This window comes from Prionailurus viverrinus, chromosome E3, assembly GCF_022837055.1.
Source record: "Prionailurus viverrinus isolate Anna chromosome E3, UM_Priviv_1.0, whole genome shotgun sequence".
NCBI lineage: Eukaryota > Metazoa > Chordata > Mammalia > Carnivora > Felidae > Prionailurus > Prionailurus viverrinus.
In genome coordinates, this window is record NC_062576.1 from 29528083 (window position 1) to 29556055 (window position 27973).

Consider the following 27973-nt stretch of genomic DNA (forward strand, 5'->3'; position numbering starts at 1 on the left):
ATGTAAAATATATTAATACCTAGTAAATTCAAATAAATCATAGACATGATATAGTTAGGAGTTAAACACATTTATGTTACAAATTATATGAATTATATGCTTAAAATTCTTAAGTGCACATTCCTTAATTAATCTTAAATACAAATTCTCAAGATAAATGCATGAACACTTCAGCTCTTCTCATGTTAAAACTTGTGAAATGCTCATGAAAAACTCGTGAAAAACAGAATTGGGGTGCAATTTTTAGGTGAAGTTTGCTGAACCTTCCTGAGATATCCACAGCATTTTTAGACCCACTGGTTTTGAGGTTAGACAAACAGTAAATCAGAAAGTCTGGATCAGGTTTCTCACACCTGCCTCAAAGACTGCCCATAAAGATTTATTTGAAAACACTGATTTTTAAAAATATAACATCAGTGTGAAATTTGGGGTAACTGTTTTCCTTGGAAACCTATGAAATAGAGTTTTCCTTCCAGAGGAAGAAAATTTGTTCATTTTCTTAGAAAAGAAACTTCACTCAATATATTTTTTTAAATTTTTAAAAAATGTTTGTTTTATTTTTGAGAGAGACAGAGCATGAGGGGGAGAGGCAAAGAGAGAGGGAGACACAGAATCCAAAGCAGGCTCCAGGCTCTGAGCTGTCAGCACAGACCCCGACGTGGGGCCTAAACCCATAAACCACGAGACCATGACCTGAGCCGAAGTCATCACTTAACCAACTGAGCCACCAAGGCGCCCCTCAATATATTTCTTTAAGAAGCCAGATGTTGTGTATATTTCCTAAGTCTAGAATACAGATATGGGATACTTCGGTCAACTGAATTTGCTCAAAACTAGAAAACATGAACTAAAAAGTACTTAACTTCAAAATTACAATAGTTGTATGGGGCGCCTCGGTGGGTCAGTCGGCTAAGTTTCCCACCTCAGCTTAGGTCACGATCTCACGGTTCGTGGGTTTGGGCCCTGCATCAGGCCCTGTGCTGACAGCTCGGAGCCTGGAGCCTGCTTCAGATTCTGTGTCTCCCTATCTCTCTGCCCCTCCCCTGCCCATGCTCTCTCTCAAAAATAAACAAACGTTAAAAAAAATTTTTCAAAATTACAATAGTAGAAGACATCCATGAAATACATTTCTATACAGGACACACCAATCACATACTATTATTTTTTTTTTGATGGCATAAAATGTTCTTACAGAACTTAGCATCAGGAGAACAAGAAATTATTCTATAAAGTATTTCCAGAAAAAAAAAATCCAGTTATTCAATCTTCTCCTTGATTGAGCTCTATGTAAACACCAATTTACTTATATAAGGAATATTTTTGGTATAAAAGTTCAACAGATGCAAAGTGTTTAGGAGACAACCTGAGATTTTAGAAGCAAAATGGGTTCTTTAAATCAACTGGCATTAAAGTATTAGAATAGAAATAGTAATAATTGCAAAATGCCATGATGGCACAGTGGTCACCAAAGTATTAGAGACGTGAACACAGTAGAGAAGTGATACTTTCAGACTAGCATGGGGAAAAAACGTTTGAATAAAATTTAAAGTATTCATTGATACTTAATCAGTGGGTCTATGCAATAGTAATTCTCCAAAATGGAGCACATAACTGATGAGTAAACTCTTATCTGCAAGCAATCCACTGCATTAAAAAATAAAATAAAATAAATCCGTCATTGTCAGGGAGTCCTTGGCTTCTCATTTCTCGGGAGGCCTTTCAACGGCACCGGCCTCTTTCACATGAAGGAAGGTGAAAGCAGACTTGAACGTGCCATCACCGCTCTGTTGTGAAAAGCAGAGGAAGGTAGCCCACAGAAAACCACAAAGTCCAGTGTAAGCTGTCCTCCAGTGCGTGGGAACCAAGCTGAAGTTGGTCAGCTGTAACAGAAAGAAAGAGTATGCTAGGCTCCAGACAAACCACAGCCATGAATTAGCATTCTGAGTCATTCGACACTCACCTGCACAAAGGGCCAGTACATCAGACCACTCTGGAATAAAGAAAAACTTTATTAGAATGCGTTTTAATCACACACACACACACACACACACACACAATCCCACAGCTCATGCCATGAAAGATTAAGAAATACCAGGCAGATAAAATGTGGAGATGGTATTATGTTTCAGACTAAGCCGATTAAATCAGACTACTTAAAGTCTCTCAAGCAGAAGAGGGTAAGAGCTGTGCAAAGAGATTTCAGGTACGAGATATTTATATTAGTCATATCCACAGACCCAGAATGAGAAGACTCTCAGAATCAGTACCATTTCTCTTAGCCGCTTTCAAAATAACAACATATATTTATACATTGTGGTTTTACTGTTAGGCCAGGCAAATGCTATAGGTGTGTGTGTGTGTGTGTGTGTGTATGTGTGTTAAAAGAGATAGAGAGCATTAGTGGGGGAGAGGGACAGAGAGAGGTAGAGAGAATCATACACAGGCCCAATACCCAGAGCAGAGCTGATGTGGGTCTCCAACCCACCACCCTGAAATCATGACCTGAGCCAAAATCAAGAGTTGGACGCTGAGCCGACTGAGCCACCCAGATGCCCCAGGAATACATTTATAAAAGGATCATCAGTAAAGTTTTAAATTTTTCATTCTTCATGGAATGATTTGTTAATAACATAGTCTACTATGTCACACAATGAGAGCCAGAGGGGACTCTAATTTTATCTAAAACATTTGATTTTTTATGTAAAAAGATTGAAGGCAAATAATATATTCTACTCTTTCTTGCTATAGAATAAGTTTAGCTGACATTCTCGTGTATTACAAAATACCCCTAAAAAGGGAGTATTTTGTTTTGGGAGTTTTGTTGTGGGGTTTTTTTGTTGCTGTTTTTTAAGGGGAGAAGCAAAACTGTATTCTTCAAAAACTAAAGTGTTGAGGGGCACCTGGGTGGCTCAGTCAGTTAAGTGTCCGACTTTGGCCCAGGTCACGATCTCATGGCTTGTGAGTTCAAGCCCCCGCCCACGGAGCTCTGTGCTGACAGCTCAGAGCCTGGAGCCTGCTTCAGATGCTGTGTCTCCGTCTCTCCTTCTCTGCTCCTCCCCCACTCGCAGTCTGCTTCTCTCTCTCTCTCTATCAAAAATAAAAATAAAAAAATTAAGAAAAATATATCAGTGTTGTAATAGACAAAAGAAGGCTAAGGAAATTTTCCCAATTAATGGAGACTAAAGAGACAGGACAACTAAATGCACTACCTGACCCTAGACTGCATCCTCTACCTTTTGAAAGGAAAAGAAATGCTGTAAAGAGCATTAGATAGTGAATTTACAAACACGGTATAAAGTTGGTGGGTGAGATAAAAGGATTATTACCGTTGTTAAATGTATCGAAGTTGCTAACTCTGCTGTGGTTATATAAAAGAACATATTTGGGGCGCCTGGGTGGCGCAGTCGGTTGAGCATCCGACTTCAGCCAGGTCACGATCTCGCGGTCCGTGAGTTCGAGCCCCGCGTCGGGCTCTGGGCTGATGGCTCAGAGCCTGGAGCCTGTTTCCGATTCTGTGTCTCCCTCTCTCTCTGCCCCTCCCCCGTTCATGCTCTGTCTCTCTCTGTCCCAAAAAGAAAAAAAGAAAAAAAGAAAAAAAAGAACATATTTATTCTTAGAAAATAGATACTTAAGTATCTAGGGGTAAAGGGTAATTCTGTGTGTAATTTACCCTCAAATGATCCAGAGAAACAGATAGAAAGATCGATGGATAGATGGATAGAGCCAGGAAATAATAAAACAAATAGGCAAAATGTTAACTATAGGCGAATGTGGGTAAAGGGTATTCTTTGAACTATTCTGTTATTTTTCTGTCAGCTTGAAATCATTTCCAAGTTAAAGTTTTAAAAACCTATAAAAGATGGGGCATCTGGGTGGCTCAGTCAGTTAAGCGTCTGACTTCGGCTCAGGTAATGATCTCACGGTTCATGAGTTCGAGCCCCTCATCTGTCTCCGTGCTGACAGCTCAGGGCCTGGAGCCTGCTTCAGATTCTGTGTCTCCCTCTTTCTGCCCCTGCCCTGCTGGCTCGCTCTCTGTCTCTCAAAAATAAACATAAAAAATTAAAAAAAAATAAAAACCTATAAAAGAGAAGAATGTAATACAAGATGTATTTCTAAGAGGGAATATACCTGAGCCACCATATTGCAGGTAGTGAAAGGAGACATAAATTGCAAGCTATCTGTACAAAACAAAGTAAAAACTCAAGCACTACCTACATGTAAACAACAAATAAATGAGATGTTCTTTCCACCTTCATCCAAAGAACTTGGGATTGGGCATGGTGTTGATTCCTCAGCAACCAAAAAGCAATTCTGCTTTCACTCACATGTCCCTTGGGCTACAAGAAAGCCTTTGTGACAGATTCTTTTTGGACGCTTCTTGTCTTCCAACTCCTAGTGTTTGTGCTCTTGGTTTCGCTGATCAAGCTTGGCTCAAAAGCCCGGTTTTAACCAGTTTCTCCCATATCTAATGTCCTTCTCTCTGGGCTCTCCTCTGTGCATCTGGAAGTCTCCCTTTGGATATTCTAATGGCATCTAGAATTCAATATTTCTCAAACTGAACTCATCTATCTTTTTTCCCCAATCGGCTTGCTATCCTCTATGCACTATCCCAAGTGATGAGCTACCACTCGAGGCAGAGACCTGTGGGCCATCCGAGCTGCGTCCTTGCCCCATTACCCCGACCACCAATCATTCACCCAGAGCGACAAATTCTACCTCCTAAATAGCTCTCCAATCAGTCCTATTTTTTTTAAGTTTTATTTATGTATTTTGCGAGCATGAGTGGGGGAAGGGCAGAGAGAGAGGGAGAGAGAAAATCCCAAGCAGGCTTCGCACTGACAGCTTGGGGCTCGATCTCATGGACCGTGAGATCATGACCTGAGCCGAGATCAAGAGCCCAACGCTTAACCGACTGAGCCACCCAGGCACTCCCCCGCCATTCTCTGTTTCTAATGTGACCTCGGTTACACTGACCCTCTAGCTGGTTTCTCCTGCCACTATTCCTGACGTATAGGATCCTTGGCAGGATATCCAACACCCAATAAAGGTGGCCTGTGTGTCTTAGTTAAGGGAGGAGAATCTGAAAGACCTGCAAGTCCCTGCTTAAAAGCCCCTTTCTTTCCCAATTCTGCTTGCTTGCTCTTTTTTTTTAAACGTTACATGTAGATGCCTCCATAGGATCTCTGACATAATGGGCAAACTTGTTTCTTTTTCCAAAATAAAGCAGAAGAAAATCACATTTGGATTTGTGAGTCACGATGGGCTCCTGATTTCTGCCCCAAGGGAAATAACAAGAGCTCTGAATACTCTTTCCCCTTAAAGGAGAAGAAACTGGGGCACCTGGGTGGCTCAGTCAGTTGAGTGTCCGACTTCAGCTCAGCTCATGATCTCACGGTCCGTGAGTTCGAGCCCCTCTTCGGGCTCTGTGCTGATGGCTCAGAACCTGGAGCCTGCTTCAGATTCTGTGTCTCCCTCTCTCTCTGACCCTCCCCTGTTCACGCTCTGTCTCTCTCTGTCTCAAAAATAAATAAACATTAAAAAAAAAAAAGGAGAAGAAACTGTCCCTGAGCATAATGGCAGGGGGGTGGGGAGGGGAGCATGCAGCTTCCGCCCTCCCTACCATCTGCCTCCAACCATCAAGCAGGCAATGCTGATTCTGGGGCTCAGTATTACTCCACAGAAGATGCCAGAATCAGTACAGGCAGTAGCCCGGTGTGGCTTGGCACCACCTCTGATAGGGAATTAAACACACGTGAAGCCCAAGGCCCAGTCTGTGCATATTCGGCCCTCCTGAAAGCTCACTTAATTGGGATTAATAGAATAAAACATGCTCTAGGCCAGGGACAGAAAGCACCCCTGATTTTGCCAGGCCTTCAGGGTGCTGCTCAATAAATCTTCAGGGAATAAGTTAATAAATACTTGTTGGACTGGGTTGTGTATATTTGTATTGAGCAAACGGTGCGACACGTGACTTGCTTTGAGTCTAGAAGTGATCTTGGGGAACATCCTTCACAGGGACGCAGCAGAACGTACACCTGGGGACATTGGCTCTGAAGGGGCATGATTCCATTAATCACTCATGTGTTACTATTCCTCTTGTGCACCAACCTCTTTGGGTCCAAACTTCACTAAATAAACTATAACCATGATAAGAGTAAATTTTCAAAACAGGACTCATCATGAACATTGACTAAAATTCAGACACGCATGTATAGACACTCCCAATATAGAGACACCCTTAAAGCGTCTTACTCATTCACTAGCAAAACAATCTTAAGATCTCTCCATCAATATACCATCCCCTGGTGCCAACCAACTGGAGCCCTAACTTAAGAAGAGTTTCCTTGGGGCGCCTGGGTGGCGCAGTCGGTTAAGCGTCCGACTTCAGCCAGGTCACGATCTCGCGGTCCGTGAGTTCGAGCCCCGCGTCGGGCTCTGGGCTGATGGCTCGGAACCTGGAGCCTGTTTCCGATTCTGTGTCTCCCTCTCTCTCTCTGCCCCTCCCCCGTTCATGCTCTGTCTCTCTCTGTCCCAACAATAAATAAACGTTGAAAAAAAAAATAAAAAAAAAAGAAGAGTTTCCTTAAAATGTACTTAATTTTACAAATATACGAAAAGATCTGCGTTACCTTTTCAAAAGTCTGTTCTTACCTTGTACGTATTCCAGAATTTCTGTTTCAGGTCCAAAAATATGTCATCCTTTTCCTGGAGAATACTCATGCCTATTTGTAAAAACACACACCAAAAGAATTTTTGAAAGATTCAGTGGGAAGAATACTGCCTAACAGTTAAAATTTCCTATTTCAAAATGCAAAGTAGCCGGTGGTATCTTCTCATTCATCATGTCCCTTCTGACCCAACAGTGAAAACGACATAACCTCCATTCTAAAACCAAATAAATCTTTGGGCACCTGGGTGGCTCAGTTGGTTGGGCATCCAACTCTTGATTTTGGCTCAGGTCATGATTTCACGGTTCCTAGGATGGAGCCCCAAGTGGGGTTCCAGGCTGACAGCAAGGACCTACTTAGGATTTTCTCTCCCTCTCTCTCTGCCCCTCCCCTGCGCATCTTCTCTGTCTTTCTCTCTGTCTCAAAATAAACAGTTTTTAAAAACAAAAAATAAAATTTGAAAAATCCTTAAATAAATAAACAAAAACTAGATAAATCTTAAAGGAGTGATAAATATGAAGTAGAAATAGCAGAGTATAAAAGTGATAGAAAAAATACACATTTTTTTTAATTTTAAGAGAATTCACAGCATTCAGATAGCAGGATGATTGGTGACTTCTCTGCCTTCCAAACTTTTTGTAAGATGTTTAAAATTTTAGAAATATAGAGGTGCCTGGGTGGCTCAGTCGGTTAAGCGTCCAACTCTTGATTTTGGCTCAGGTCATGATCTCCTGATGCGTGAGATCAAGCACCGCGTTGGGCTCCAGGCTGACAGCGGGGAGCCTGCTTGGGATTCTCTCTTTCCCTCTCTCTCTCTGTCCCTCTCCTGCTCACAGGCGCACACACATGATCTCTCTCTCTCTCTCTCTCTCTCTCTCTCTCTCAAAATAAAAACTTTAAAAAATAATTAATAAATGAATGAACAAATATTTAATTTCCTTCTTTAAAAAAAAAATGGCTGACGGACCCTGGGTGCCCTGGCAACTCCAAAGTTCCCCCTCAATATTCTAATCAGAATTATTCCAGTATCATTATTCCAATCAGAATCTGAAAGCAAGAACATCGCTTGAGCCTTCCTAAAAACATTCTGAAAACTTTGCATGTTCAACAACCCTGAAAAGAAATTCAGGGAGCAAAGACAAAATCCTCCTATTTTAGGAAGGAGTAAAAATAAAAGTGCTTTAAAAATTCTCCTTCAAATCTGATTAGGAGGAAGGGGAAATGAGAGGTGTTTTTTTCAGCCTATTGCAAGGGATTTTTAGAACAGAATTTAGGAGAATACCCTTGCATGCAAGTATTGGTAAGGTCGGGTTCCACTTACCCAGCACTAATTAAGCGTTAAGCACTTTATGTGCCTTATTCCATTTGACTCCCCTCTCCAACAATCTGCGGATGTTGGTAGTTACAGAAGCAGAAAAATGAGCTTGGGGAGGTTAATGTTATACCACGTCCAACCCGGGTGCAGATTCCCAGCTGGACCTCTCCATCATAATCCAAGCTCCCCCAGGTGGCCCCAGCACAAAGGATCATCTGATACAGGCAATTTCCCAGTTGGAAATGTCTGGAACAAACATCCAACCCACTCCTCCCACCTTCATTTTCACACGAGGAGAGGGAAATCGGGCCAGAAATCTATAAAAGCAAAACAAAGCAGCCATCTGGGTAGGGATCCATGTCAAGAGCCAAGAGCCTCAGACTTGAACCACAGGCCTCCTGGAGCCTGGTTACCGAGGCTTCTTTCTGCTTTCACACACAGTGACAACACCCAAGATTAAGAACACGGTATGGGGGTGCCTGGGTGACTCAGTCGGTTAATCGTCCGACTTTGGCTCAGGTCATGATCTCACAGCTCGTGGGTTTGGGCCCTGTTTCAGGCTCTGTGCTGACAGCTCTGAGCCTGGAGCCTACTTTGGAATCTGTGTCTCCCTCTCTCTGCCCCTCCCTAGCTCGTGCTCTGTCTGTCTCTATCTCTCAAAAATAAATAAATGTTAAAAAAAAATTTTTTTTTTTAAAAGAACATGGTATGGAATGGATTGTGTGGATTATGTTGTCTTTCGGCAAATCACTTAACCCCCTTCGAATCTCAGTTTTCTGCTCTGCAACACAGCAATAATAAAGTGGATCTGCCTCCCTTGGTTGTTTGAAGATCAAATGGGAATCCGGTTCCCAGAGGCCCAGCCCCTAGGTCCCAAATCCTCACCAGCGTTCAAGACCACTGCAGTAATGGCCACGAGGAACCTTCTTGCCAATGTGGCATGGAAGTCACACCTTGGTACCAGGCACCCGGCAGCCCCAGCCTTGGGTCCTCTATTTCCTTGACCCCACTGGCCCCACCAGCCATGGGATACCTGAGCCTACAGCAGGCAACGAGGCCCTTCATGCTTCCTGTGGGGTCTGTGAGAAAAGGAACGGAATCTGGCTCCCCAAAATAAGACCCATAAGGCATTGTGGTTTCTTCGAGGAGATGATTGGAGCCCCACAACCCAGTTTAGAAGGCACCAACAGCCACTGAAAAGACGACCTTCTTGGGGGAATCTGTTATCCCCAATGCAAAGGCCAGGCCCAGGACCCTTGGATCTTCTTACAGAATTGGTGCCACTCCCCTGCCCTCTCCCTCACCCGCTATAGAAACTGCTAGGAGGACAGAGGCTACAGAGCCCCTGACATTGGTTTTGGCATTTAAGGTCCTGTGGAAGATTCCCAAAGTCAGGCCTTTAGGACCCAGGGTGATTTTCTGAGGAAGGGCCTCCTAGGTCTTTTCCTAGGCGTAGAGTTCTCTATGGCAAGATCCGAGGTCCCCTCACATTTTCTGTGGCTTTTGTATACAGGGAATGCACCCCCAAAGGAAATTCTTGTTACCAAAGCAGGACTGAGGCCTTGAGCATGAATTTTCTGGGGGACTCTGTTCCACCTGCTCTGCGCCCATGGTCCCCAGTCCCCTCCCATTTCATTGATGTGTCTGCCAGTAGAAAGGGGGCCCGTAGCCCTGAGCGTGGATTTTCCCAGGAGCAGGACTGCCCTGTCCCATAACTAGGTCACTGGGGTTGCAGCCGCCATGGACAGGAGCTATTATCTCCTCGACGTTTATTCGGACCTTTTCCAAGGGGGAAAGGCGGCCCCCCAGTTCTGCCTCCCTCCAGGTCTAGCCGACTTCCCAGGCTCCCTGAAACCTCCAGCCACTCAACTATGCACAACCCCAGCGTCCCAACTCCGATCCTGGACCCTGGCCTCCTAGTTCTCCGCTTCTCCAACCACCACCTCTGAACTTCTCCCCTTAATCTCCTGTCCCCAGACTCGTCAACTCTTGCACCTCGACCTCCCGCTCCTGCCCTGGCTCTCTCAGCCGTCTGAAATCCTGCCCTCACCCCCACCCCTTGGCTTGTAGCCCGGCTCCGGCCCCAGAGCCCCTGGCTCCATCCCAGCCCCCAGGAGCCCCCAGCCCCGGCCTCCAGTCCCCCAACCTTGGCTCCAGGCCCCCTCGTCGGATCTCGCCCTGGACCCGGTCCCCGCCCGGGCCGCTCACCGGCATAGAAGGCCGAGACGGCCACGGGCCCGCCGATCGCCTGATCGCACAGCACCTTGGCCAGCACGGCGCGCGGAGCACGGCCGGGCAGCGCGCGCTCCAGCACGCGCAGCCATACGTAGTTGAAGTTGGCGTGGAAGGTCACGGCCACGGTGGCCACGCGCCGCGTCTGCTGCCAGTCGGCCGGACCGCCCCGTAGCCGCTGCTGCAGCGCGTCGCCGGCGGAGAAGAGCGCCGCGTAGAGCAGCACGTTCGTGGGCCACGGGTAGCGCCGGGCAGCGCGCAGCAGCGCCCGCCACCCACCCGCCATGCCCGCGCTGGGGGCGACCGCCAGCGACCGCCGCGCAGGCCCCCTGGGCCACGCCCGCCCGCCGGCCCTGCCCTCGGCGCCGCCTCCGCCACCTGCACCTGTCTTCCCAGATGCTCCCGAGTCATTGGGCGACCCGCGCACACCCAATCCGCGCCGTCCAATCCCGTGGCCACTAACCGTTGCGGGGCTGAGCCTTTGAAACGTGGCCGGTCCACAGAACGCGTGGTCCATGTCCATGAAACGTCCAGAATGGGCTAACGCGCAGCGACGGAAAGTAGACTAGCCGTTGCCAGAGGCTGGGCGATGGAGAGAACGCGAAGCGACTGGGTGTGCGGTTCCTTGGGGGGCGACGAAAGCGTTCTCTGTTAGGGGTGATGGTTGTACGGAAAACCATTGCATGCTATTTCAAACGGTGAATTCTATGGTATGTGAATTGCAGCTCAAAAAAATGGGGGCGGGGGGAAGGGATACCAAAATTCAGTTACCAAGAGGATGGTGTATGTTAAATGTTTACAGGCACGGAACTCACCCTTCCAACGCACACAATACACTTGTGTCGCTTAGAGGCAAAGCCACAAGTTAAAATGTGAGGCCTTTCGTGGATGGGGAAGTGAGGCTGGGGGTACCTATTGTCTTCACTTCAGTGTGTAGACTCCCTGAATATTGCCTCGGAAAACGTGCGGAGCTCCCAGGCAGAGTCCCTGAAGCAAGGCTCAGGGGGGACCCCAGCAACAGATGTCATCTCTGATCTAATGGAACTCAGTTGTCTGCTTTTTTTCCTCCCTTTTTTCTTTCTTCTCTGTCACATTCAAACCCATTCTCATTCTCTCTCTTCTTCTTCTTCTTCTCTTTTTAAATTTTTATTTATTTCGAGAGAGAGAGCCATCCAGCACGCCAGCAGGGGAGGGGCAGAGAGAGAGGGAGAGAGAGAGAATCCCAAGCAGGCTCCACACTGTCAGCGCAGAGACCCTCGAGGAGTTAAATCTCACCACCATGAGATCATGACCTGAGCCAAAATCAAGAGTCAGATGCTTAACTGACTGAGCCACCCAGGCACCACCCCTCCCTTCTATTTGTTTACCCTATTTTATTTCATTTTAGGGTTTTTTTTTTTAACTCTTGGCTTTTCATTTTGAAAGGATTCCAGACTTCAAAAAAATTGCAAAAATTGTACAAGAGTTCCCATATAGGCGTCACCCAAGCTTCCCCAAATACTGACGTCTTGCAAAACCATAGTACAATGATCAAAGCAAGAGAACAGTCGCTGATGTCATACTATTACCTAATCTACAGACCTTATTCAAATTATTGCCAATCGTCCCCCTGAAGTCCTTTTTCCAGTCTGGCATCCAACCCCCGATCACTTTGCCTGGCACTGAATCGTTACGTATCTATCACCTTAGTCTCCACTCGGGGGCACTAACCTGTTATTTTGCAGGCTTCCTCCACGTGTCAATCCCATTGTTAGGGGATGAATTGTGTCCCTCCCAAAATTCATATGTCGGAGCCCTAAGCCCCAATATCTCAGAATGGGGCTGTTTGGGATATAGGGTCTTTAGATGGGACCCTAGTCCAATCTGCCTAGTGTCCTGATAAGAAGAGGAAATCTGGACACGCGAATGGGCACCAGGGTAATGCACACACAGAGGAAACACTGTGTGGGGACACAGTGAGAAGGAGGCTATCTGCAAGCCAAGGAGAAAGGCCTCCAGAGAAACCAGCCCGGCTAATACCTTGGCCTCAGACTTTAGTCTCCTGAACTATGAGAAAAATACAGTTATTTTTTAACCCACCTCATCTGTGGTATTTTGTTTTGGCAACTCTAGCCAACTAACACACCCATTCTCTTCAATTCTTGGGAATCTACCAATTTCTGTGTTCTTTGGCCCTTTCTATTTGCATAAGTCAGCATCTAGGCATTCTTCCCCAGCCCACCCCACCCCCTCATTCTGTTGTCACATAATCTTTTCTGACTCTGACCCACCTGCCTCCCTCTTAGAAGGACCCTTGTGATTACAGTCAGCCCATCTGGATAATCCAGAATAATCCCCATATATCAAGATCCGTTCCTCAAGGGTCATCTACAAAGTCCCTTTTGCCATGTAAAATAATGTATTCGCAGGTTCTGGGGATTCAGATGTGGACATCTTTGGAGGACCAGTATTCAGCCTACTGTAACTCCCCTTTATCGTGTCCTCCTTCTCTGTAACCCTTCTAATCTCTTCTGACAGCAACTGATCATGTTAGCTGAAATCCAGCTGTCCATTTCTCCATGTGTAGAGATTAGGCCTGTTTGTCCACACTTTTTCATTCATTCACTTAATTGATCGGTATTCTTTTTTTTTTTTTTTAAGTTTATTCATTATTTCTGAGAGAGAGAGCAAGAGAGCGAGCATAAGTGGGCAGAGAGAAGGAAACAGAGAATCCGAAGCAGGCTCCAGGCTCTGAGCTGTCAGCACGGAGTCTGACGCGGGGCTTGAACTCCCAAGCTGTGAGATCGTGACCTAAGCCAAAGTTGGATGCTTGACCGACTGAGTCACCCAGGTGCCCCAGTTGGTCATTATTCTTGAGCACTATTATGTGCCAGGCACTAAACTATGTACTTGTGGCAAGGATTTGTATTTGCAGGGCCTTTTTTTTTTTTTTTTTTTTTTTTTTTTTTTTTTAAATTTTTTTTTTCAACATTTTTTATTTATTTTTGGGACAGAGAGAGACAGAGCATGAACGGGGGAGGGGCAGAGAGAGAGGGAGACACAGAATCGGAAACAGGCTCCAGGCTCCGAGCCATCAGCCCAGAGCCCGACGCGGGGCTCGAACTCACGGACCGCGAGATCGTGACCTGGCTGAAGTCGGTCGCTTAACCGACTGCGCCACCCAGGCGCCCCTTGCAGGGCCTTTTTAAAAAAATCTAATCCCTGGGGCACTTGGCTGGTTCAGTCGGTTACGCATCTGAGTCTTGATTTGGGCTCATGTCGGGATCTCACAGTTCTTGGGATGGAGCCCCATGTCGGGCTCTGCACTGACATTGCGGAGCCTGCTTGCGATTCTCTCTCTCCCTCTCTCTCTGCCCCTCCCCCACCCGCTCGTTCCCTCTCTCTCTCAAAATAAATAAACATTAAAAACAAAACTAATTCCTGCCTACATCGGGGGGCAGTGTGGCCTTCGTTATGAAAAAAAGAAAATCGCCCTCATTATTCCTACACAACTGCCTTGACCAGGTTTGTTAGGGAGAAAAACAGAGCAAAATTGGAGACTGGAAACAGGGAAGCGGGGTGGAGAGGGGTTCGAGTTGCCAGATCAAATACAGGATGCCCAGTTAACTTGAAATCTTCAGACGAGCCCTGCATAACGTTTTAGTGTCGGTATGCCCCGTGCAATATTCAGGACACACACTAAAAAAAATTTCACTGCTCCTCTGAAATGCAAAGTTAATGGGGCACGCTCTATTTTTTTTTTTTAATTTATTCTGCTAAATCTGGCACCCCCAAAGGATGGTGCTGTCATTGAGGGACCACTACGCGTGTCCGTTATCTACGAGGCACCCGATGCATTAACTCATTTACTCCTCACAGAAGCCCAGTGAGGCAGATTGCTGACAATCCTCAGGGGGCCACGTATCCTCCAAAATCTACGGCGATCTTTATCAAGCAGCTCAACAGATTTGCTTAATGGGAGTTGAAAGAAAGAGAAATAAATGCTAAGAAGGCTGACATGCTTTTACATGAGTTGCTATATACTTGTGTCTTCCTAAAAACAATAAAAAATCCAGTTAGTAAGGACAATCTATTACTCAAGCAAACGCTGAAGGACCCGCATGGCCTTCAAACAAGGGGCGATGTTCTAAGATGAATTAAGTCGTTACATTGATGCTTCCTCATCTGTGCAGGCTGTGATTCAGAGCCCTCCGGCAATAACGAGGCAAGGCTTTCCATGTGACATTAATATCCCTGAGCAGCGCGGGGCAGGGTAGCTGGAGAACCGAGTGCTGTGTTAAAATTTAACAGAGGAGTTTCGTGAGGAAGCTTTGGGAATAAAGCACTGATGTGGGAGCTGAGTTTCAGTTTACAACTAAGGGTCACATTAAAACTACATTAGCATGATTACAGTGAGGCTTCTCGTAAGTTATTGTTTCATGTTATTTAAATGAATCGGGGCTTCTTACAAACCACTGAGTGCGCCACGGTGTCTAAAACCTCCTGGCTCCTCCTGAAGACTTCTCTGAAATTTCTACTGACAAACTAAAGGTTTCCAAGCTTAAAAAAGGCCGCAAGACTGACAGGTCTGTTTTCCAAAGCACAGAGAAAGCAATCAGTTAAGGCTACCCCTAAAAAAAAAAAAAAGAAAAAGAAAAAAAAAGTCACTGAAGCTCTTCAAACCTTTTCAAAATCACGTATAAGACATGACTTGTCTCCGGGAATGGGCACAGAGCAGGAAACTGTCTTTCTCCTTGTCACCTGAAATGAGGTTCGAGGGAGGCTGACAAGGATACTATGGAAACCTCCCTCGTTCCTCGTTTGTTTGCCCACCCATCCCTTCATTCCAGAGACCTCCCTTCTTAAAGAAGGCTCTGGAATTTCCCCAGCAGTGATCCAAACAGAAGGGAGCTACCTGTGCCCAGCAAGCACAAGGTTTTCGTTTCGTGTGGCTGCAGGTAGATAAAAAAGAGCCATGCTTTATGCAAATTTCACTACAGTAGTCCCATCCTCCCACCCCCCACCTGGCCCTACCCCTTATCTGCGCTTTGGGGGACCAGAGGTCAACCCCTACCAGGAAGCAAATGATCCACCTTGTGACGAATCCTCAGAGGCTCAATCGTAGCCGAACCTGAGGTCACAGCGCCTAAGTCACTCACAGCACTTCATGTCATTGTGTGGACATTTTATTACCTCCGGTCACCACAAGAAGGGTGAGTACAGGACGATAAGATATTTTGAGAGACCACATTCACATAACTTTTGTTACAGATTATAGTTACAATTGCTCTATTTTATCACGAGTTACTCTTTTGAATCTCTCGCTGTGCCTGATTTATAGATTACACTTTATCATAGGTAGGTATGTATGGGGAAAAAAACCCCTAGCTTATACAGTATATATGTTCAGTACTGTCCGGGGGTTCAGGCATCCACTGGAGGGATCTTGGAATATATCCCCTGACGATAAGGGGGGACCTGTTGTATGACTTTTTTTTTAAGGTTATTTTTATTTGGATGGATTTTCTTTGAATGATGAATGGGATTGAAATTATAGGGGTGGGAGTAAGAGGCACCACCCACTGCTCGATCCCTATCTGAATGTGCACCAGGAGGTAAAGAACAGGCACTCCAGATGGAAAAGTTCAGAAGGAAGGTTAGAAGGAGGAAGATAGAAGCCCGCTTCCCGCCAGAGTCTCAGTTTCTCCTGTTAACAGAAATGATATTAAGCAATTCTGTCACGAAATCATAGCATTTCAGCTCCGATGTGGAAAAACCATGTCTAAAAATTCTGTCTCACGGCACCTACGTTTCTTAGTCGGTTGAGCATCTGACTTCAGCTCAGGTCATGATCTCGCAGTTCGTGAGTTCTAGCCCCACATCAGGCTGTCAGCACAGAGCCCGCTCCGAATCCTCTGTCCCCCTCTCCCTACCCCTCCCCTGCTTTTGCTCTCTCAAAAATAAGTAAATATTTTTTAAAAATTGTGTCTCCATGACCTAGGCAATTCTCATACCTTTGACATTGACACAAATTATGTGAAAGGTGCTTGGATCAATATCATGGGTTTTAGGACATTTTGATGTTGGCCAGAGGTGAAACAAAATACGGAGGCTAAAACTCTATCTGTTCTTTGCTCTTGTTTAGAAATTTGGAATACTTCCTCATCCTTCTATCCTGCCTCCAGTAGAATACTGAAACATGGCAATAGATTTCTTAACAGGGATGGTGGGCTTTATAGATCCCACCTGCAACTTGGTATTTTGAACTATTTTTTTTTTATGTTTATTTTGAGAGAAAGAGAAAGCATGAACAGGGGAGGGGCAGAGAGAGAGAGGGAGAGAGAAAATCCCAAGCAGGCTCTGTGCTAACAGCTCATGGCGGGGGAGGGGGGGGGGGCTTGATGAGGGGCTCAGTCTCATGAACCAGGAGATCATGACCTGAGCCAAAATTAAGTGTCAGAAACTTAACCGACTGAGCCACCCAGGCAACCCACAACTTGGTATTTTAAGATGGTTCTATTTGAAAGAAATATTTGAAGTAGAGTGTTTCTCTGGCAAAGGAAGTCTGTTTTCATCAGCTTTATTTTAAGCAACTATTTCTCACAATTGGTGTGGGATAATAGAGCAATTAAATTTATTTTATTAATTTTCCATTGTTAATTTTGGGGGAAAAGAAATACTTTTGCAAGCCCTCCTAAAATACATTAAAAAGAGATGAAATTTAAAAATCTGAAACCATGGAAAACCCAACATCAGAGGGAGCTTTAAAGATAGTACATATTCAACATGCAAATGAATTAAGCATTTCCACATAAAAGGTGAATTAATTATGGAGATGTTTCTTTTCCAATTACGCTTTTTTTGAACTCTGAAACTCCAATTACTGTAGGAAATGTATGACTCTACTAATATGTGGAAGAAATAACTAATTAGTAGAATACGGATCTAGGGATCGGTTTAGTACTCTATTCGTCTGATCCAATCAGAGAGAGAAATCACGTTGTAATAAGAAAAGGGAACGTATAATACAGTTGATTCTTACTCTTCAAAGTAGATATATTGCATAAAGTTGCTATGCACCTTAAATTAGCAAATGTTGAACCATTACTTTTCCAGGATTAGGTTCCCTTGAGCCTCTGGTCACAGCATTTTCATCAACTGATGAATCCATAAACTCGTTTTGTGTTTCTATTGAAGGGCACCCTATTTAATATGTACTGTTGATTCATTAGCGTTGATCTCAGCCAACAACATTATATAACTCGTGTCTGAACAAAGCTTATCTATAGGCGTTTTCTGTTGAAGGCTCACGACAGCCTTCTTGCGCTCAGGAATGCTAACCGCTGCTTTAAGCGCTACGTTTAAGGGCCATTTTAAATAGCGAATTCACTCAGAGCACAAAAACTGAAGAAAACCTGGCACTAAATAGATTGAGAAAGGGACACTTGTTTACAGTCTGAGAGCTGCGATATGAAGACAGAGCGTCACCTGGTTCAACGGCAGCTGGGAACACACAAGCTGGTTGACTCAAATGTGTTGCTGCTCTGTGCGTGCACATGACACTTCAAATGACAGCAAAAGCATCAGGAGTGTAGATGTGGGGGTTCCAAACAAACTTTAGCAGAGCTAAAGTTGAGTTTGTAAATATGGAACCCACCAATAATGAGGATTGACTCCATACGGAATTGCTGATGGGGAATTGGAATAATGAGGGGTTGGAAAACAAGAGAACTCTGAAGAGTATACAAAGGGACAGCTGCTGTCCCTCCTCCTGCGACTGAGATGAAACACCCAAGGAAGAACTCTCCTCACTCCCAGGGCTGAGATCCTGATCTTGTTGGGAGGACACAGCCGCGGCTTACTGAAAGGCAAAGTCAGTGGCTAGAAAGGCCTGCTAGCTGCTGGCATTTGCTGGAAATCTGCCCTCTAGGGTAAGCTGTTATGAGGCAGTGTCTCATTAGAGGTCCTCTGTTACAAAACCACTAGAGACAGGGTGCCAACAGGGGATACAATGATTTATAATAAGAGATATATATTTGATCTTCATTCTGTTTCTGGCTGAGAGCTCCTAAAACCCTTGGAATTTCCTGAGCAATCAGAGAGCATTTTTTGTTATAGACTTTGATTTTTTTTTTGTACTCAGCTCCTGAAATAGCTCCAGAGCCTTAAAGCTGAAAGGAGTGTATTAGTATTCGTCCCAAGCCCCTTTCAACCACACCCGAGTTTGCGTTTGTGTGAATGAAGTGACTCTTGAAAGCCTTTAAGGGGGCGTGGCGGGAGGGGCGGGGGCTATTTCCAGCAGAACCAATCAGGTGATTAGAGGGTGGGATGTTTCAGCTCCACCCCCAGACGCCTACCTCCAGGGAAGGGACAGGGGGTGGAGCCTGAGTTCAATCACCAGTGACCAGTGATATACAATGAATCATTTCTGTGTAAGGAAGCCTCCATTAAAAAAAAGAAAAAAAAAAAAAAAAAGATAAGTTCAGAGAGCTTCTGGGGTGGTGAATACGTGGAGATTTGTAGAGAGTGGGGCACTCAGAGAGCCCTGAAGCTCCACATCCTTTCCCCCTACCTCGCCCTATGCTTCTCTTCCATTTTGCCTTATATTCTTTTTTTTTTTTTTTTTTTTAGAGTTTATTTGATTATTTTGAAAAAGAGAGAGAGAGAGTACAAGCAGGGGAGGGGCAGAAAGAGAGGGAGAGAGAGACAATCCCAGCATTCTCTCTCTCTGCCTCTCCCCTCCACCTTCTGTTTCAAAATAAATAAACTTAAAAAAAAAAAAAGTAAAGCTTGTATTACACATACCATTTTCTTTCCTTTTTGAATTAACAACATGTCATCATCCCATGTCAATAGGAAGGTTTCCACATCACTATTTTTAAAGGTGTGTATTAACCAATTTTACTATAATTTAATCAATTTCTTATATTGTTGAATATATAGGTTGTTTTAACATTTTTACCATTACATACAATGTTGCTGTTGACATTCTCACAGTTAAGTCTTTAACTTCATTATCTTACAAGTCTGGTAGTAGAATTCGGGGGAGAAGAGATACGTATATTCTAAGTTTTCTGTTGTTACTGAATGCCAAATTACATTCAGTTCGGTATAACTGAAACTTATAGAAGACTTAATAATAGTTTGAAATTCTATCAGTAATGCAAAAGAGTGTTTTCTTCTACTTTAACAGTAGATATTATTAAAAAAAAAACCACGTTGATTTGATAAACAAGAATGTATCTCCTTTGATTTTTACACGTTTGGTCACTAACAATGTTTGTGTGTGTGTGTGTGTTTATTGACCATTTGCACATCTTTTCCTTTTTAAATATTTACGTTAATGTTCTTGTTCATTATTCTTTCAAGCACAAAGTTTTAGAGAAGGCTGAATTATTTCATAAAATATAAATAAATCTGAAACAAATGAAAAGTAGAATTTACCTTTTTATACTATTTTATCTTTTTGCAATGTCACCTAAAATAATCACCATAATCTAAAATTTTACTTTAGGGAAAGAAGACTCTGAAACATAAGTAAAAATTAGCTTAAAATGCAAGATAAAGGGGGCGCCTGGGTGGCTCAGTTGGTTGAGCATCTGACTTCGGCTCAGGTCATGATCTCATGGTCCGTGAGTTCAAGCCCCACGTCGGGCTCTGTGCGTACAGCTCAGAGCCTGGAGCCTGCTTCGATTCTGTGTCTCCCTCTCTCTGCCCCTTCCCCAGCTCGCTCTCTCTCTCTCTCTCTCAAAAGTAAATAAACATTAAAAAAATTGTTTTTAATGCGAGTAACAAAATTCTTTTTCATATGGCTGCCTCGATCTTAACATACCTGCTTCAGATTTTCCAAGACTTCATGCCCAACCCTGATTCCATGATATTTGGCTGATGATAGGTCTGTGAATTGCCAGAACTGCTCCAACAGCAAAGAAAGGTCCTTTGAGTAATAGCAAAATCAATGGGGATGTCTTCCTCAAGGTTTTGAAAATCAATGATAAATTGTCCATGGTAGTGGTTGGTCTTGCTTAATTTTCTTCTGTTTCCAGCTGATTATCAGTGAACAAATATTTTCAATGTTTTGGAACAGAGATTTCAAATTTACAGCCTGAGGGATGGATTCATTCATAATTTACTCTCTATTCTCTTATCCTGCTCTATTTTCCTGCTGGTACTCACAACTAGTTAATATTATATAGCTATTTGTTATCTCCCCGTTCCAATGGAATGTAAGAGCCACAAATGCAGAAACTCTTAATAATTGTATCCCTGATTCCTAGCATATAATGGACTCTCAGAAAGTATTTGTTGGATGCATGCATTCAGTAATCATTCACTGAACCCTCACTGCATCCCAGACACTGGGCTATCAAGACTTGGGATGTAAAATTGCTTGCTCGGCTCGCAGAGTGTCTTTAACATGTGATACTCATTTTTTTTTAATGTTTATTTATTTTTGAGAGAGACAAAGACAGAGCACAAGCAGGGGAGGGGCAGAGAGAGAAGGAGATCCAGAATCTGAAGCAGGCTCCAGGCTCTGAGCTGTCAGCACAGAGCCTGACACGGGGCTCTGAGATCATGACCTAAGCCAAAATCAGACGCTTCACTGACTGAGCCACCCAGACGCCCCAACATGTGATACTCATTAAAACCAGATTGAAAACAATGGGAATGTTTGGAAATAAAATCTGTATGTTGTGCCAGTGTGTAAATTCATTATCCATCCATCCATTCATTTCACAACCATTTTCAGAGTCTACCTGCTTGTTACTGGGGACAAAATAATATCAAAGACAGACTCTGTCTCTGTGGAAATGGCGTTTCTAGTCCATCCAGAGAGACAGACATTAAATAATAATTACAACCGTGCCAAGTGCAGGAGAGAAGTGCAGGTGCACTTATGATGTTTCCCTGAGAAAATGATACTTAAACTTCTGCCAAAGAGGTTAGAAGTTTAACAGGGGGAAGGAAGGCAAGAACAATGCAGTTAAAGAAAACCACTTCTCAGGAAGGAGTCTGCTGTATTATAAGAACAAGGAAGAAATGACAGCTCAGACCCAAGGAGGTAGAAGGGGGCCACACCGTTGTGTGGACCACGTGAAGGATGCCTGCTTGGCTCCGTGGATAAGCCAAGGCTTCCAAGCAGAGGATCAGACTTCTCTGCTTAACAGACTATGTAGGTATGGCAGGGTCCCTGTGTGGAGCTGGAAGTGAGGACAGCTTCGAGAGATACTGAGGAGGTTTACATGGAACACTGACAACACTGATTGGAAGGGCCTGGGGAAGGAGAAGTGTGTGAGACACATACCAGGGTTCCTGGCTTGAACCACAGGGTGGGTGATGGTACCTTTACTGGGAGGAATGTCAAGGAGACCCTCGTTTTGGAGGATGAGTTCAATGCCCATCTATGAATGTACATGACTGGAACACAAGTTTCAGAAACACGGTTACCCTTTACTGCGTGTGATGCAATCTGATATCTTTTAAATCAACATGATGGAAGGGTATTTTACATATAGTAAAGTATATCCATATTACATGTTTAGTTTAATGAGTTGTGATAAATGTATATACCTCTGCATACCACTGCAATTCAAATTAAAATTTCTATCACCTCCAAAAGCTCCCCATCACCCATGTGCGGTTAATTACCCTTCATCCCTGGCCAAGGGTTTTTGGATGAGTCTGCACTGTCCAGAATTTCACATAATTGGAATTACACAGTATACACATTCATTTATATGTGACTTCTTTCACTCAGCATAATGTTTCTGAGATTCATCTATGACAGCAGTCCACACTATGGCCTATTTAAAAAAAATTTTTTTTAAATATTTATTTATTTATTTTGAGAGAGAGCGTTCATGAGAGTGGGAAAGGAGCAGAGAGAGAGGGAGGGAGAGAAAATCCCAAGCAGGATCCACGCTGTCAGCAAAGAACCCGGCACGGGTCTCAAACTCACGAACCATGACCTGAGCCGAAATCAAGAGTTGGATGTTCAACCCACTGAGCCACCCAGGCGCCCCCACTACCTACTTATAGAAAGGTCCAAGAGCTAAGAATGGCTTTCTATTTTCAAATGGTTGGGAAAACACTGGAAAAGAACATTTTATGATGTGGAAATTGTATTAAATTCAAAGTTCAGTGTCCATGAATAAAGTATTATTGGAACATAGCATTGATTCATTTGTTTACATATTGACAATGACTCATGCTATACAGAATTAAGTAGTTGTGACACAGATTGAATGGCCCCCAAAACCTAAAATATTTACCACTTGGGCCTTTATAGAAAATGCTGACTTTTATGGTGTTCCACATGTAAGTCGTTTGTTCTTTCTCATGCCTGTGTAGTATAGATAGGCAACAAATATTTTTCTTTTTGCCTGATGATGGACATTTGGATTGTTTCTTAGTTACCTTTATTCCATATAATGTGCTCTGGTGCTTTCTTTTTTTTTTTCTTTATTTCTCTCTCTCTCTCTCTCTCTCTCTCGCTCTCTTGCTCTCTCTTTTAGTGCAAAAAAAGGTGATTTTATTAAAGCACAAAGACAGGACCCACGGGCAGAAAGAGCTGCTCTGATCTTTTCTATCCAGTTCAGGTTTTCAAAATTGCTAGCCACCACCCACGAGGCTGATTTCACAACTCATCAGTGGTTTTGACTGTCAGTTTAACAACCACACTGGTATAGATGTTAAAGAAAAAAATGGAGGATACAAGGTGGAAGAAAAGAGTATTAGCGCTGAGTGCTGAGGAAATTCAGCAATAACACATAGGATAGATGAAGAAGGATGAAGAAGAGACAGTCAGACAGAGAACACAGCCAAGAGAGTTTGATCTCGGGAAGCAAGGGAAGTGTCGATTTCAAAAAAGAAGTGATTATCTGGATCTAATGCAGCTGAGACATCATGTAAGCTGGATGGGGATGATTTTAGTGAGATTTGTTTGGGTGGAATGAAGGCACTGAAACCACATTGAGATGAGTCGGTGGAATGTGCGTGATGAAAATTGAGACCATAAGTGTAACTGGAGGGAGCTATGGATGGGCTCCACTGAGGAGTCTTTGTCTGCCTGGTTTTGGTGTGCTTTTTTTTTTTTTTTAATGTGAAAACCACAAGAGTGTTTAAGGAACACTAAAAGGCAAGTATAACCTGAATTTTACAGATGAGTAAACTAAAACAGTGCAAAGTCAAGCAACTGGCCCAAGTAGCTTTTCAGTTTGAAGAGCTCAGATTCACTTGGGTCTACAATCTGAGCTCTGACAGTGTGCTATTCTAAAAACCAAGAAAAAGCTAGCCCATGGGTAACCCAACAGTTGTACCTGTGATTTACAAGTCTGCAGTTGAAGGAATACTTTTAAAGTCTTTGGTAGGCGTTGGGCATCTTTTCACGTGCCTGTTGGCCATCTGGATGTCTTCTTTAGAGAAGTGTCTATTCATGTTTCCTGCCCATTTCTTCACTGGATTATTTGTTTTTTCAGGTGTGGAGTTTGGTGAGCTCTTTATAGATTTTGGATACTAGCCCTTTGTCCGATATGTCAGTTGCAAATATCTTTTCCCATTCCGTTGGCTGCCTTTTAGTTTTGTTGATTGTTTCCTTTGCTGTGCAGAAGCTTTTTATCTTCATGAGGTCCCAATAGTTCATTTTTGCTTTTAATTCCATTGCCCTTGGGGATGTGTCAAGTAAGAAATTGCTGCGGCTGAGATCAGAGAGGTTTTTTCCTGCTTTCTCCTCTAGGGTTTTGACAGTTTCCTGTCTCACATTCAGGTCCTTTACCCATTTTGAGTTTGTTTTTGCGAATGGTGTAAGAAAGTGGTCTAGTTTCATCCTTCTGCATGTTGCTGTCCAGTTCTCCCAGCACCATTTGTTAAAGAGACTGTCTTTTTTCCATTGGATATTCTTTCCTGCTTTGTCAAAGATTAGTTGGCCATACTTTTGTGGATCAAAACTACACTCAGATATCACCTCACGCCAGTCAGAGTGCCTAAAATGAACAAATCAGGAGACTACAGATGCTGGAGAGGATGTGGAGAAACAGGAACCCACTTGCACTGTTGGTGGGAATGCAAACTGGTGCAGCTGCTCTGGAAAACAGTGTGGAGTTTCCTCAAAAAATTAAAAATAGACCTACCCTATGACCCAGCAATAGCACTGCTAGGAATTTACCCAAGGGATACAGGAGTGCTGATGCATAGGGGCACTTGTACCCCAATGTTTATAGCAGCACTTTCAACACAGCCAAATTACGGAAAGAGACTAAATGTCCACCAACTGACAAATGGATAAAGAAATTGTGGTTTATATATACAATGGAATACTATGTGGTAATGAGAAAGAATGAAATATGGCCCTTTGTAGCAACATGGATGGAACTGGAGAGTGTGATGCTAAGTGAAATAAGCCATACAGAGAAAGACAGATACCATATGTTTTCACTCTTATATGGATCCTGAGAAACTTAACAGAAGTCTATGGGGGAGGGGGGAAAAAAGAGGTTAGAATGGGAGAGAGCCAAAGCATAAGAGACTCTTAAAAACTAAGAACAAACTGAGGGTTGAAGGCGGTTGGGAGGGAAGGGTGGGTGGGTGATGGGTATTGAGGAGGGCACCTTTTGGGATGAGCACTGGGTGTTGTATGGAAACCAATTTGACAATAAATTTCATATTAAAAAAATAAAGTCTTTGGCAGCCTTCTTGGGAGGAAAACGTGATTATTCACGATCTGAGATTTGTGAACAGCAAGAAATCCGTCTACTTTTAAATCAGGTGGGGCTCTGGTCCATACAACATGTTTATGGAGGAAAATCACTAACCTACAAAATATCAACATTAAGATCTTCTAAAAATGAATAGAAAACCCACATTGATGGACATTCTATAAAGTATCTGTCCTGTACTCATATCTGTTGTGAGACACACAAATAGTCCTTCTGTTGGAAGAACTATTCAAGAGCACACTATTCTAGACTTTCTATCAAGACTTATCTGGGAAAAAGTGTCAAAATATGAATAGAGTCTATTGATTAGAAAGTAATATCATCAAGTTATTTAGAGACGAAAGGACATCATCTGCAACAAATTGCAAAATGATTCAGGGGCAAACTATGTGTGTTCATATTTATTTAGTCACTTAGAGAGAACAATATAGCAAATGTGGTGAAATGTTAACATACAGGGAATTGGGAAGGGTTTGAGAGAATTCTTTTTCCTTTTCTTGCAACTTTCCTACAAGTCTGAAATTATGTCAAAACAAAAAGAAAAACGAGAGGGTGGTAAGAAATCGTATCTTGGCAAACTTCCTTGGGTATAAAAATATATGTGGCATAGGAAAATTCACAGCTTTTCTCATTTAGGTCAGAATTAATGTAAAGTCAAGAATGTTAGTGTCTGCTAACAACACAAAAAAAGAAAACCAGGTACCATGTGCCTTTTGACGAAGAGAACAACAATCATCTCGGAATAAGTCCCCAGAACTTCAGACCTAGACCTGATTAAGCCTAGATCCAACCGCCAATTTGCAGGAAATATAGAAAACAGAGGCAAATTCAGACTAAGGAAAATTCTACAACAGTAACATGATGTCTTCAACAGATCAATGTAAAGGAAAAAAGATATAGGAATACCTATAGATTAAAAGAGAATACGTGTGTGTGTGTGTGTGTGTGTGTGTGTGTGTGTGTGTGTGTATAGAGAGAGAGAGAGAGAGAGACTGTATATTAAGAGACTATATATATATTAATGTTTATTTATTTTTGAGAGGGTGAGGGGCAGAGAGAGGGAGACAGAGGATCCAAGGAGAGCTCTGTGCTGGACACGGGGCTCGAACTCACGAACCAGGAGATCGTGACCTGAGCCGAGGTCAGATGCTTAACCAACTGAGCCACCCAGGAGCCCCTAGATATATTTTTATAGTGTTTATGGATGCATGTTTGGGTGATAAAACCGCAAAGGAATGATTAGGACATGATTACTGTAAAGATCCGAAAGTGGTTATTTTTTCTTGGGGTGAGGGAGCTGGGATTGTTTGGGGCAGGGCTTATGGGATGTCTGAGAAGGTTCCTCTCGTGGAGGGGATGGTGATGACAGGGTGTTAGTTGGGGACAATTCATTTCTTTTAAGCTGTTTCCTATATTTTCACAACAAAATTTGTCTTTGCTGCTTTTGTTTCATTTTGTTTTGAGCTGCGTTGGTGAACTTAGTGAAACTAATGAAACAAGGTAGGTTACAAATCGTCTCAGTGTTGCCACCTTAAGTCTCCTTGAGGAACCGCAGACTTCTCTCCGAAATTGCCGGGTGAGATTTAAAAAATGATTGAAATCAATTTTTTTTTCCAGGTAATTGACTCAACTTCAATTCATGAGAGAAATGCACGCAAATGGCAAATATCCAGAGAGTGTAGAAGAATAGAAAATGGGATATTGCCAATTTCTTTTCCCTCGTCTGTAACCCCCCTGCTCCCATTCTGTAGAAGCTTTTACCTTCTACTTTGTAAAAAATATCGTTGTGTCTGTTCCTTAATTTAGAAAGAACCTATTGTTTCCTTACTCTAAAAAAATGATAAATTTAGTGCCATTTGCACCAGCTCTCCTAGCCTCTCCACTTCCTGATTTTTGTTACTTAATTTTATTTCTTCTAGAAATAAAAGCGAACACCCTTTATGCCTTAAAATATTACACTTAAAACTTTGAATCTTGACTTTGCCATTTCAGAGAGTCTTTACTTAGTGTGAAATGAAGTTGAGGACATTGGTGATTCCACTTACATTCCTACTCACCTTGCCTCTTCCCTCCCACTTTTTGGTAATTTACTAATTTTCCATCACCCTGGTGAATGATAAATACATCTTCCATATATATCACTTGGTTGATTCAAAAAGTTAAAGGTTACTTTACAGTGTCACCATGGAAATGGCATCCCTCAAAAGAGTTCCTTTTTTAGCTTGTGGTGTTTCAGATTGATAATTCTGCCATTCTCATTTCATTTCCTGAAATTCAGGGTCGGCTTGTGAAAAGTTGTTAAACAACGTGCTAAATGTGAAATGTCAATCCTCACTCTAAACTTTCCCTGTTCAGAGCATCAAATGAAGAATTCACTGGGTTTTATAGCGGCTTTCTGATTTTGGTAGTCCATTGAAGAAGGGAGTTTGAAAGTTGTTGTATACTGATAACGATTGTCTGCCCATGTCCTGCCTGAAATAGCATGATTGTTTATGAAGGGTATCTTTAATAAAGCTGGATACAGTTTGGCTTGGGAAAAAAAAAAGCTAAAGGTTAAAAGCAACATTTACAATACGTTTATGTAAATATCAATCGGGACACAACAAAAATCATGTGAATAGACTCAAAGGGGAAAAATAACCACAAACTTCTTTTATTTGGTTTGCTTTTTGCCTATTTCAAGAAAAGGTCTGTATTGGCACACATAAGCCAAATGTTCTCACAATGAGTGGTTTCATGTTTTGTTTTCCTACAATATTTTTCTCATATGTCTGTACTAGCTCATAGAATGCTGCATTTACATAGCTGTCCATCCACAAGCGAAATGGTTTTAACTTATTTTGCTGTGTGTGTGTGTGTGTGACAGACGAGTATAAAATGAAAGCTATGGACATTTTCCCCAAATGTACTCATAATACAAAATTTTGGATATAGTTTCAGGAGTTTTACGGGCCTCCCCCTGGGTCACAAAGTAAAAACCTCTGTTCTAAACAGTGTATCCTTAAAGGCAGGGATCTGGTCTTATTTTTGTATTTCTAGCATCTGACTGTCCAAGATGGCAGCCA

The 27973-nt window shown here is 43.1% G+C and overlaps 2 protein-coding genes and 1 long non-coding RNA gene across 4 annotated transcripts in view; 2 read left to right on the top strand and 1 right to left on the bottom strand.

Moving 5' to 3' along the window:
* PDXDC1 (pyridoxal dependent decarboxylase domain containing 1) overlaps positions 1–27973 on the top strand; it is a 107554-nt gene that overhangs the window by 24742 nt on the left and 54839 nt on the right. The gene's annotated exons all lie outside the window — the stretch shown is intronic.
* On the top strand, positions 1471–27388 carry LOC125154409 (uncharacterized). Its single transcript, XR_007147786.1, has 3 exons — positions 1471–1481; positions 16737–16739; positions 27278–27388. It is a non-coding gene; the product is annotated as an uncharacterized LOC125154409 (long non-coding RNA).
* MPV17L (MPV17 mitochondrial inner membrane protein like) lies at positions 1701–10501 on the bottom strand. Its single transcript, XM_047838714.1, has 4 exons — positions 10192–10501; positions 6652–6722; positions 1961–1990; positions 1701–1880 (listed from the first exon to the last, which is right to left on the bottom strand). The coding sequence occupies exons 1-4, from the start codon at positions 10499–10501 to the stop codon at positions 1701–1703; spliced, it is 591 nt and encodes a 196-aa protein (XP_047694670.1).

What these genes read in the sequence shown, in the direction of transcription:
- MPV17L (XM_047838714.1), bottom strand. Translation starts at nt 10,501, where the DNA reads ATGGCGGGTGGGTGGCGGGCGCTGCTGCGCGCTGCCCGGCGCTACCCG. An exon ending in CGTCTCGGCCTTCTATGCCG is followed by an intron (nt 6,723 to 10,191) that starts GTGAGCGGCCCG and finishes TTTTACAAATAG; the next exon opens with GCATGAGTATTCTCCAGGAA. An exon ending in TGTACTGGCCCTTTGTGCAG is followed by an intron (nt 1,881 to 1,960) that starts GTGAGTGTCGAA and finishes TTTCTGTTACAG; the next exon opens with CTGACCAACTTCAGCTTGGT.